We start from the raw sequence: 12,816 nt of genomic DNA on the forward strand, positions 1-12,816 counted from the left end.
ATAAGAGAGAATATCTTTAGTTTTCAGAGACTCATACTAAAGTGCTTGGGAGTAAAATGTCCTGTTGTTTGTAATTTACTTTAAAATACTTTTAACAAAAAATAAAAATGAAGCATATGGCAAAATGTTATGTTTAAGTCATGAGAAATAGGGTGTCTCTTATCTTTTCTACTTTTTTATGTGTTTGAAATTTTTCATAATGAAAAAAGCAACCCACAGGCACTAAAATGATGGGCATCACCCATGGTGCCATTTAAAAATTCTAATTAAAGCTAGTAAGATATTGGTGATTCTGAAGTTTGTTTCTGTCCTACCAGGTTCCCATGCGGGCGGTGGCTGGGGAAAGGCATTGATGATGGAAGCCTGGAGAGAATTCTCATTGGAGAATTGATGACATCAGCAGCAGATGAGGATCTAGTGAAGCAGTGTCGGACTCCACCCCAGCAGAAATCACCCACCATGGCCAGGAGACTAAGCATCACTTCACTGACAGGAAAAACTACCAGTAAGTAGTTTTTTTATTTTCCAGTGCGTCATGTTGCAGGCATCATGTAGCCATTTCATAGAAAACTGTTGTATTAATGAATTACGGTAAGGAGATTGAAAAGAAAAAAGCTGAGGAAAATTAATTTGAGAGAAAGGCTTTAAGAGTGGGGAGAGAGGGCTTCCCTGGTGGTGCAGTGGTTAAGAATCCACCTGACAATGCAGGGGACACGGGTTTGAGCCCTGGCTAGGGAAGATCCCACATGCCGCGGAGCAACTAAGACCGTGCGCCACAGCTACCTAGCCTACACTCTAGAGCCTGCAAGCCACAACTACTGAGCCTGCGTGCCACAACTACTGAAGCTCATGCACCACAACTACTGAAGCCCGTGCTCTGCAACAAGAGAAGCCACCACAATGAGAAGCCTGCGCACTGCAACGAAGAGTAGCCCCCACTCACCACAAGTAGAGAAAGCCCACGCGCAGCAACAAAGACCCAATGAGGCCAATAAAATAAAATAAATTAATTTAAAAAAAAAAAGAATGGGGAGAGAAAAAAGGAGGAAAAATAAAGCAGGACATTAACAAATAATTAAAAGCCCCTGAAGAATTTAGATGCTAAAATCCAACAAAAACTGCCTGCTTCTGTTTTAATTAAGCTTTGGAAGTATGAATAAATAATATCTTGCCTGAAACTTAAAGGAGGAATAAGGACAGTTACATGTTACAGTACTCCCACATCTAGTTATCCAGAGCCCCTTTTTCTAAGAGGAATTCTAAAAATTCCTCTCCCTACCCCACCCCCAACTTCCTGTAGAAGTGATAAAACAAAATACTATAAAAAAGTGAATTCTGTGGATAGGATACTATGTTCATATGCCATTTTGAATAGTACAATAAACTTCTAATTTATATTAATGTGGTCTTTAATAGGCTGAATAATGTCTCCCAGGGGTATCAGATTTTAATCCCTGGGATCTGTAAATGTTACTTTATTTAGAAAAAGCGTCTTGGCAAATATAATTAAGTTAAGGAACTTGAGATGGGGAGATTATCCTGGATTACCCAGGTAGGCCCTAAATGCAATCACATGTATTTTTCTAAGAGGGAGGCAAAAGGAAATTAGACACACACAGAGGAGAAGACAATAGAAAGATGGAGGCAGAAATAGAAGTGATGCGGCCACAAGCCAAGGAATGCCAGAGCCACCAGAGCTTGAAGAGGCAAGGAGCAGCTTCTTCCACTGAGCCTCCAGAGGAAGTGCAGCCCTGTCCACACCTTGACTTCTGCCTTTGGAATTGTGGGAGAATAAATTTCTGCTTTTTTACGTTACCAAATTTGTGGTAACCTAGTACCAGAACCACAGAAAACTAATAAAGAGGCAGTATGATTTAGTGAAATATCACAGAAGTTTATCAGTGAAGTGGTTTTATTTCAGTTTATAGACAGTAACCATGAGTAGAATAAGAGGTCCTTAGTTAACTAACAAAGCAGCTTCCTTAGCTATTATTATTCCATATCCATTTCTTAGTACATAGTAATATATTAGCTATTAGAATGATACAATCTAAAATGTAAAATTATTCTTTCTCAAATGATTCCCTGTATTCATAACTCTTCTCTGCCTTCAGAAGTAAACTTAACACACACACACACACTAGAATAGCTAAAATAAGGGTAGAGAACAGTGGAATACTCATATATTGCCAGTGGGAATGCAAAAGGAAAAACCATTTGGCAATTTCTTTTAAAGATATACACATACTAACCATACACTTGACCCAGCAGTCCCACTCTAGATATATACCCAAAAGAAATGAATACATATATCTACACCAAGACTTGTACTCAAATGCTGCTAGCAGCTTTATTCATAATAGCCAAAATGGAAACAACCCCAGTGTCCACCAGCTGGTGAGTGGAGAAGCAGATAGTGGTAGATCTAGTCAATGGGATACTATTCAGCAATACTGTGGATATATCTAGCATCACGGATGAATCAAAACTATTATGCCAGGTGAGAGAAACCAGACACAAAGGACCAGACACTATATGATTCCATTTGTATTAAATTCTGGAAAAGCCAATATAATAACGATGAAAAGCAGATCAGCAATTGACAGGGGTTATGAGCTGGGGAAGGGGATTGACTGAAAAGGGGAACGGGGAACTTTTTGGGTTGATGGAAATTTTCTATATTATGTTTGTGGTGATGGTTATATGTCTATACATCTGTCAAAACTCATCAAATTACACACTTAAAATTGGTGAATTTATTGTATGTAATACCTCAGCTATGCTGATTTAAAATCAAAAAGTGGATTTCAGTTCAGTCCTTCCAAATTATTACAACTTGTGAATCAGTCCAATTTTATGGGGTATTAATGTTTTGAGAGGCCTTATCCCCCGCTTCCAGTCATATTTTCTTTCTCAGTAAGCAGAAAATTTTAAATAATGTGAAACTCAGAGATGGGTACCGTGGTGTTTTTTTCAGTGTGTGCAAGGTGATATTTAGAGAACTAAACATTTTAAATTGGTTTCAAAGTAATGCTGATCAGCACAGGGTTCATTCGAAATGAATAAAAGCTTGCAACATAGATCTTCATGTTTAAAAGAGAAAGGTACAAGTAAAAAGATTACTAGGAGCTGGAGATGACACAGTATCAGTCCTTCAATTATAAGAGGTTTCCATTTTAACAATTTTTTTGCATTGGTATAGAGAAAACTTACTTGAGTCTTACCTGGAAAATGTCTTATGCAAGAAATCCTCCAGCAGTATGAATTTAAAGAGTCTTAAATTCTAGACTGTATAGCATGTCATTTATAGTGTGATATGTGAGTTTGATTTAAGAGTTAATCACTACAAGAAAAGACCAATTATTTAATTTTTCTCTTGTTACTTAGTTCTATCCATGGATGAAACCTGTTTACCACCTTTTTTTCTTTTCCATCTTTTTCTCCTTTTTTTTTTTTTTAAATCATTATTGGGGTTTGGGAGGCAAAGGTGCTTTAGATTCCATTCAAGAAACCCACCAAGCTCTCCCTCAGGAAGGGGGCCTAGGTCAGCAAGTACTGGCTGAGAGAATGAAGCAGTGCCCAGATGGACTAAGTGGCCAGAAAGAAACAGTTCTGGGCTTCGAGGCAGGGTGTCCCCATGTACCTGGCATCTTTAAACATATACCCTTTACTTTTAAGACAACAGCAAAGCACACGATCCAAATTAGACATTCAGAGCTCCAGAAGCCTTAGTCTGTGCCTACTAAGGACTCGGAGGTAGGTGGGATAAAGGGTACCTGAGGAGTGATGCTGTGGGTCTTTCCCACCTCTCTCCTTAGATCTGAGGACTAGTAGCACTTTGTGACAGGCACCATGCCAGATGATTTACATGTAATATCTCATTCACTTTTCCCTGTGACCCAAGAGGTGTGTGTTTTCCCTGTTATAGATTGAAGAAACTCAAACTCAGAGGAAGTTAGATAATTTGACCAAGGTTATGGATTGCAAGTGGTAAGGCTGGGATTTGAATCTTGGGGGTCTCTTGGTTTCTACTCCATTGTGCCAATATGCCTCTCCCTTGGCCAAACTGGCCAAGGCAAGTTTCACGGAACCCTGACAAGCCAGCCTGCTCTGGTGAAGTGTTTCCACCACAGGCAGGCACAGTTGATGTCCTATAGTACTTTGGTTTATTTCCCTTGCATGAGAATTCAGCCATTATTGATTATTTTTTAGAACCCAATGCTGGACAGATCCAAGAAGGAATTGGAGAAGCTGTGAACAATATCGTGAAACATTTTCACAAACCTGAAAAAGAGGTATGATGGGCTATAAAACTTAATATGGTAGGATTTTAAAGCTGCTTTATACATGATACATAAGGCAATAAAAGTTGCTTTAATTTTCATTTGTAAGCTTTCTAATAGCCACAAAAAATGCTTCATTGCTACTCTCAGCACTTGTTCCTCTAGTATTTTTCTTAAACATCGAGCAAGAGCTTATTCTCCGGCACTGTGTGTTGCGCTCCACAGAGAGGAAGCCTCACTGTGTTGCTGTGTGGAGAGAGTGGCTTAGTTGCAGCACTTGAGCAAGTTTTCCACCATGGCTTCAAATCTGCTCGCATCTTTCACAAGAACGTCTTCATCTGGGACTTCATAGGTAAATTAAAGCTGGTGTGTGTTGTTATAAGGTCATCAAAATGTTTCTTAGAAAACTCAAACTCAGGAATTGGAGTGAATAAGAGTTAGTGATAAGGGTGTATGTTTTTAAAAGTAAATATCAAATAAGCAGTATCTGTGCTTTTCATTCAGTCAACAAATATATATAAATGTCCACAGTATTCTAAGCAGTATTCTAGATGCTCAAGATATACATAAAGATAAAAGTAGACAAAACACAGAAATTCCTATGGTTGACAAATTTATAATCTGGTAGGGGCAAACCATACACAAAAACATAACAGATATGCAATTCATCTGATATATTGGAAGGTCATCGCTGATCCGGAAAAAAATAGAGCAAGGTGAAAGGAAATGGAGTGGGGGCACTCTTTTAATTGGGGTCCTTATAGACTTCGTTGACAAGGTAACATTAAGCAAAGACTTCAAGGAAGTGAGCCTTGTGAATACGGGGAAGAGGGCACTGGAGGCTGAAAGAAGCGCCCCGGCAGAGCAGGGTGGGGCTGTGCTTGGCCTTGCAGGGAGCAGCAGGGATGTTGGTGGGACCAGAGCGGAGTGCGGGAGAGGGGCTGGGATTGGGAGGACAGGGTGTTTACTGCCAGAGCCGGTTGTGGAGGGCCTTCTAGGCCTCTGGAAGCACTTTGTTCTTTGTACTGAATGGTATGGGAAGTCCTTGGAAGGCCTGGAGCTAAGGAGTGACATCATATAATCTATGTTTTAAAAGGATCACTCTAGTTCCGTGCTGTCCAATATGGTAACCAGTAGTCACGTGTGGCTATTTAAATTGGCTTAATTTAAATTAAGTTTAAAATTCACTCCCTCAGTCACACCAGCCCTACTAGTGGCTGTAGAATTGGACCTTGCAGATGTAGAATATTTTCATCATCATGGAAAGTTCTACTGGAATGTACTGCTCTAGCTCGCTAAACTTTGTGTTCTTTATTTTGCTATGCAGGTTCTTCTACAATTCCCAGTTTCTTTAACAGGGAGATTAATCATTTCATGTTTATAAATAAGGCCTGGATGAAGTAGTTGATTTTATCCAATAACTTTTAGACAAAGAAAGGAAAGTTGACAGAGCTAGGCCCCCTAGAGTGGGTTTTTTTTTTTTTCTTTTGGAATGCATAGACTCTTACTGCTCCTGCTTCTGATATGTATATACATAACTCTTCCTCAGATTTTTTTAAAAAATAAATTTATTTATTTTTGGCTGTGTTGGGTCTTTGTTGCTGCACACAGGCTTTCTCTAGTTGTGGCGCACGGGGGCTACTCTTCGTTGCGGTTCGCGGGCTTCTCATTGCCGTGGCTTCTCTTTGTTGCGGAACACGGGCTCTAGGCACACGGGCTTCAGTAGTTGTAGCACGCGGGCTCAGTAGTTGTGGCTCACGGGCTTTAGAGCGCAGGCCCAGTAGTTGTGGTGCACGGGCTTAGTTGCTCCATGGCATGTGGGATCTTCCCGGACCAGGGCTTGAACCCGTGTCCCCTGCATTGGCAGGCGGATTCTTAACCACTGCACCACCAGGGAAGTCCCTCTTCCTCAGATTTACTGAAGCAGTTCCATTTCAAGGATTTTGTTGCGCAGTGTTAGCCAGCCATTCTATAACTAGAACAAAGGGCGCCACCTCAATGGCTACCATGTCTTTGCTACTTTTAGAAGGCTCCAGTCTTAACAGACAAGTTCATGGGGTTTTTTTTCTTTGCTGTCAACTGCCATTTCTTGAAGGTATTCTAAAGAGAGTAAACTTTCCAACCGTCTGGAATGCAGTCTAGATTAGAAAATAAACTCCTGGGAGCATATTGTTCTACCGTGAAACATGGGCCTCTAGAATTTATTGTGAAACCAGGATAAAGTAATGGTTGTGGTTTTAGGACTGGCTATAATGCAAAGTGTCGTTAGTATTTCCAGAATAAACCAAGTGATTCATCTTTTTTTATTTGAAGTATTATGTGTATTGTGATACGACTCTGACTTCCTTCTCCAGAGAGAGCAGTTGCTTATTTTGAAACAACTGACCAGATTCTAGACAATGAAGATGATGTCCTCATTCAGAAATCATCCTGCAAAACCTTCTGCCACTATGTAAATGCTATTAATACTGCACCCAGGAACATTGGGAAGGACGGCAAATTCCAGATTTTAGTTTGCCTTGGAACACGGTATTAAGCCAGTTCTTGACTTTCCCTGTCTTTGTCACATGTTGAGCAAGAATTTAGAAAAGATTATACCAGATCATGCCCCTTCCAAAGCTCTCCCGTGGGTTTCTTTCGTACCAGATTTTATGAGACTCCTGTTTATTGGGTGCTTGCTATGTGTCGGGCAGTATGTTCAGTACTTCACGTACATTATCTTATTTAACCCTCCTGTTACTTCACCACCACCACTGCATGAAGTAGCAAGCGATATCCCCACTGTATAGATGAGAAAATAGAAAGTAGAAGAGGCACGGGTAAGTTAACAAACTTTCCCAAGGTCACACAGCTGGAAAGAGGCAGAGCCAAGATTTACACCTAGTCGCCCTCCAGAGCCCAAAGCTCTGAACCGTTACACAGTACTGCACCAGAGGTGGGTGGGTAAGTAATAGGTAGATTGGTAGACAATTAGACACGCCAGCACATTCACACATATATATTTCCTGTATAGAGCTTGTATAGTGTGTGTATGCTACCATGTTGCTTTAATTTTAATACATTGTGGAATTCTTACTATCTAAGTAATTCTTACTATGGGAAGTCTTCTCCTTAAGACAATTTCCTACCCCTTTCTTTTTTTTAAATGACGCATAGGAGCTGTACACACCATTAATTTTAAAACGGCTCTCAGAATTCTAAGAAATGAACCACATAGATCTTTAGAAGATGTTTTATCTGTGCAATGTTTGTTTTCTTCTAAACCCCTAGAAGCCCCAGCAAGAGGTGCAGGATGGCCTAGCTGCCTTGTCTTGAAAGCTTAGCGAGAGGTGCTCAGTGAGGATGTCTTAGCTACTTAGCGACAGATAGCTCATGTCAGTTTAATCAGGAAACACTGAAGATTGAGATCCTGTCCTCCTGAAGCAACTGCTTTACTGAGCTAAGTTCTGTATTTCTTCTTAATAAAAGCTGCCCAATTTCAGCTGTGTTTTTTAAAGTTCCTTTTGAGTATGATCCTTATCTCCTTTTATCTCTTTACTGTTCTGATTTATTAGACCAGCGCAACCCCTCTTTTGGTTTATAAAATCTACTTCATGTTTTTCTGCTTTGATTTTGTTCCTTACCTTGTAATGTTGTGTAAATTTAAAAAAAAAAGTGCTAGTCCCTACAATTAAATGGAAACTTTCTTCACAAAAGGTCAATATACTTTGGCATGCCTTGCCACAGATGTCTGATTAACATCCCTGTAAAAAAAGAATACAGAATGGCATTCTGCCTTTTTTTAAAGTGGTAGAATCAGAATAGAGAATTTCTTTAATACATCTAAGTCCTTATGGCCAACTTGCGCAGACCCACTTTTAGAACCTGATGGGGTTCCTCGTTAGCTTACACTGTCTCATTACCTTATCTTTTTAACCAGTCATTATCCAGCTAGTTGACTTTGGTTTTGTCTTTGGTGACCTCAGAGCTTGGCTAGATTTTTCCCCATCCAGTCCCACACCCACACCTTCCCGTCGTCAAAAGCTCCAGTGTGTGCCTTGTTCTCCAGCGAGGGCAGCAGTGCTCAGGACTTGTTTCTGTTTGGGTCTGTAGGGATCGCCTGCTCCCACAGTGGATTCCGCTGTTAGCTGAGTGTCCTGCCATCACCCGAATGTATGAGGAGAGTGCCCTCCTGCGAGATCGCATGACCGTCAACTCCCTCATCCGCATTCTGCAGACCATCCAGGACTTCACTATAGTCTTAGAAGGCTCACTCATCAAAGGAGTGGATGTGTAACCCAATTAGCTAGAAACTCGCAGTCCAGACCCCTTGTTCCTGAGCCTTCCCCAACGACGGGGACCGATTTGGACTTGTCTGATGAGGTAGTGAGTCACTGCAGGGGGCAACACACCGTATCCCCCAATTTGAATAATGCTGACACTACAGACAAGGTAAAGTGCTGTATTGTAGTTCATTTGAACCTGGAATTTAGTATAAAATAGAGTATTTTCATGTGTTAGATGTGTGTAAATATGCTCTCTTCTTTGAGAAATTATATTACTCTAATAAGATAACTTTTCTTAGATTGAATATTCCTGTGACTTAAAATAAGTAGCTTAAAAGTATTGGGAGGTGGGGGGTGGGGGGAGGAGAAAGAGTGGTGCTAGTCAGGAAGAAGCCAGTAAACATGTAAATACAGTGCAACCCAGTGGGGCTTTTTTTTCCCTCCCGGTATCACAAAGGAACTCAGAATGCATTGTTATGTCGTAACCAGCCATCCTAGTGTCTGATCCTTTGTATTGTGAATGTAAACAGCTTTACCTACTGTAGGGGATAGTAGCCCTCACTTACAGCTTTTAAGTTTCACATGGTTTCATACATTTGAATTGAGCCACTTTTCCAGTCTTTTGGAAAAATTTTTTCCGTCAGCACAAGATATGATTCAAATATTTTAAATACTGTACCCCAGGAGCTTGGCTAAACTGGAAAGAGAACACACAAAGCCCTGAGAAGTGTGTTAACTTGTGGGATTATAACTTCTTTACACTTTGGAAAGATTAGCCTAGACTAACTTCATTCTTGGCATTTTTATTCTTGTTATTTGAGGTACTTTGGGGAGATGTGAATTTCAGAGTGTTGGCCTCATGGTCTTAAGAACTGCAAACAGCAATTTGATTCTGTACTTTTAATTTGGCCATCTCAACCCTGCAGTGGTCCCTTACCTCTTAAAGATAAACACAAACACGGTCTTTGTTTGGTTCCAATCACCCGCCTCCCCTCTCCCAGTGCACATCCCCCCTCAGGAAATGGAAAGAATGTTTAAGAAGGAGGAGGGCCCTGTGTGGCTTGGAATGTTTTTGTGAAAGTATTTGTTGACCATGATAATGCAAATAACAGAAGAAGAGAGAAAGAATGAACCCTTTCTGGGTGTTTCAGGGCAAGCTTTATGTTCTTTTGTAAGCAGGGGTGAAAATGGAAAACAACTGGCCCAGAGAAGGTACAGGCCAGTACTGACAAAATGGAAGCGAAACAAGAGGCAACAATTTTAGGAGACCAAACATTGTAACTTTCCAGTTTGGTATTTTTTAAGGAAGTTAAATAAATTTGGTATTAGCTCGTTACCTTAAGTCTTCATCTTACGGTCAGTCCTTTAAGTCTAATTAGGCATTTGCACGTTGTTAGCAGGGAAATTGCCTCAGCAGAGCTCCAGATTTTGTTCCCAGGTGTGGCTGAGAAGCAAAGCCATGGCCTCTCAGGACCCTTGTGAAATCTGAGGGTCCAGGCTTTAGCCAATAGCGTTGTTTACCTTTTTTCCTGGAAGAAGAAACTAATGATACAAGTGCCTCACTCCCTTTATCAAACACTGTATTCAAGCAAGGCACACGCCCTTTTAATACGTGACTGAGTACTTGAGGGTAGGGAGAGTTGAAGGCAGCATTTAGAAACCCATGGAAAGGGTTTAAGAAGATGGTTCTGGGTGACCTGGGTAGACCAGAAATTTGTTTGCCTACAGCTGAAGTTTGTCCACAGTGGTGTGGCTGTTCCAGGGACATGGAAAGTCTGTTATGGGAGACATCCAGAACCTGTTGCACACTAGGCACTTACTGTTTCAGTGATGAGAAACCACAGCGTGATCCAATCCCGGATTTTGTCATTGTTACCCTTTCCAAAGGCCATGCTTCTGACACATTCTGGGCAAACAGAGAGATGGCTTAGGTTAGCAGGCTAGAATTGAGTCCTCTAGTCTAGCCTTCTCATTTTACAGATGGGAACACTTAAGGGTCAGAGAGATTAAATACTTACCCGCACACCTGTGACAACACAGAGTCTAGAATTCATGTTTTTTATTACACCAGGCTGCATGAGACTGGCCTCCAAGGCATTCATATTAATAGTCTTTCTACCCTTGGTTTATTCATCCACCTATACAGGTAGCACAGGGATTAATATTCATTTTAACAAATTGTCCTTAAGTTATAGAGAATTACACCTATTTTAAAAAGTAGGAGCAGGAATTCTCTGGCGGTCCAGTGGTTAGGACTCTCACTGCCAAGGGCCCGGGTTTGATCCCTGGTCAGGGAACTAAGATCTCACAAGCCTCACAGCGCAGCCAAAAAAAAAAAAAAAAAAACTAGGAGCAAAATTGGATTTTGGACCTGTGAATAATACCAATACTTTAAAAATTAATACTTCCCAAAAGAGTTATACCTAAAGTTTCATCCCACTTTCTATTGTCTGACTATAGTAGTGAGATGACCAATTTCAAAAGAAGGAATCACACCAGAACTGACACATCCTCTAGAATGCTAGGCCCTTTAGAGTGGTCACCTTGGGAGTCCATATATGTATGCCAGTGATAAAGCCAGTGCTCCAGACACCTGGGGGACCTCCTTATGAGCTGCCTGAATGACCTACAGCCCATTCTTTTGAATACTGCCAGTGATGGGAAACGGTGGCCTTTCAAAAGAAATTTAAAATTTGAAACAACAAAAAGTCCTTAGGTTACAAGTTGATGAATGAAAAGTAAAGTTTGGGGTCACATAAGAAACACAATTCTAAAGAAATAAGACTTAGTTCTTACATGGCTTATAACTACCTTTGAGCCAATATCAAAATATTTTGAGCGGGACAGTAGCAGAATCCTTAGAATAAATGTACATAGCCTTCTAAGCTAACTTCTGAAGGTCATTCAGAAGTATACTTTCTGCTCTGTTAACACTTTATTTTTTTTTCCTGTTAATACTTTAAATTAGTATATTGCTTTATCATCACACTTCAAAGTTAAAGTACATAAAAATCAATTTTGTAATTGACCTTTTTTTCCTCAAAATAAATTAAAAGTAATGCCTGGAATCATAATTAGTATTTTCACATAATAATAGTTAAGAAGAAATTGTTTTAAAATTAACTTGCCAAAAATATTATCTCTTGAAACATTTATCTTCCAAGTGTTTTTCAAATGTCCTGAAACTCCTAATATCAACCTTGGTGACATAGTAGCATTACACCGACATTGGTATTATGTGTGAGACCCTGAAGCTGTGCCCTGTCTGGGGGCTTACCAGCGCCTTAATAATGACTGAGGCTCAGTGTGGAGTAGTATAAAGTAGGGTTCTCAGTGGAGAAAAATGGGCTGCTGAGAACAAAAGGAAGGCCTCCCAACCTTATCCATCCTCTTTCCCACTGGGGGCAAGAATTTGATAGAAGAACCTAAAGCTTGCAAAAGTTTATGATTTCCCTCTAAAATTTATTTTAAATATTTCACACATTTTGTACCTTTTGTAACACTATGGTATTTACTTTAACATGGTTTTTTAAGAAATCATTTTAATGAACTTCTGTCACACTATATGAATGATACAGGGGAAATACTGAATTGCTCGTATTTCCTTTTTTTGGCAATAAAGCACTGTAGTATGTAAATGTAAGTAAAAGAGGGATAGAGGCTATACATAACAGTTCATGTGTAGTAAATGTTGACACCTCTGAGATATTTTGAAACATGAGGCAACAGACAAGGACCTCAGATTCCCCAGGGAAATATTTATTTGACAGCATTGGAAGTGTAACTCTTAATGATGAAATAGCTTCTTTCTGCTAAGAATTATGATTTTTTCAGTAGATTTTCATTTTGAGAACTGTGAGTATTTTCTCTGTGAGGTTTACAGAAACTAGTCTATCTTTTTCACCATTCAAAAGGACAGTCTGAACCGTAGCTATTTACATTTCAGTATTAACACACCTTCACTGATTGAGAATGGAGTCTTGAGATCATCTCTACTTTTTTAAAGTGAATCAATCCTATTTCCAAGTCATCCGTGTCATTTGAAGTCCATGTTTCTTATATAAGTATTTGTTACATTACCTTTTAGTGTAAAAGGAGGCAGAAACAAATAATAAGCTACTAGGTCTCTTATTCCTGTTAAAATACATTTATAAATCTCTTGAATCAAACTGATTTCCAAGCTTTTTGAAGAGGGTACCGATGGAGTGAGATCAGAGTAATCCAAGGAGAACCTCATCCTATCACATCTTACTAGACATGATTGTCCT

The 12,816-nt window shown here is 39.9% G+C and overlaps 1 protein-coding gene across 6 annotated transcripts in view; it reads left to right on the plus strand.

Moving 5' to 3' along the window:
* Positions 1-11,034, plus strand: part of DENND5B (DENN domain containing 5B) — a 209,532-nt gene extending 198,498 nt beyond the window's left edge. For all 6 annotated transcript variants that reach the window (XM_079937337.1, XM_079937338.1, XM_079937336.1 and 3 more), the window contains 5 exons: positions 318-505; positions 4,213-4,295; positions 4,509-4,635; positions 6,638-6,812; positions 8,376-11,034. In XM_079937337.1, the coding sequence (XP_079793463.1) occupies positions 318-505; positions 4,213-4,295; positions 4,509-4,635; positions 6,638-6,812; positions 8,376-8,559 (757 nt within the window). In that variant the 3' untranslated portion in view covers positions 8,560-11,034. The remainder of the gene's footprint in view (positions 1-317; positions 506-4,212; positions 4,296-4,508; positions 4,636-6,637; positions 6,813-8,375) is intronic.
* Positions 11,035-12,816: the final 1,782 nt, after the last annotated feature.

This window comes from Stenella coeruleoalba (genome assembly GCF_951394435.1).
Source record: "Stenella coeruleoalba genome assembly, chromosome: 11".
NCBI classification, from domain to species: Eukaryota; Metazoa; Chordata; class Mammalia; order Artiodactyla; family Delphinidae; genus Stenella; species Stenella coeruleoalba.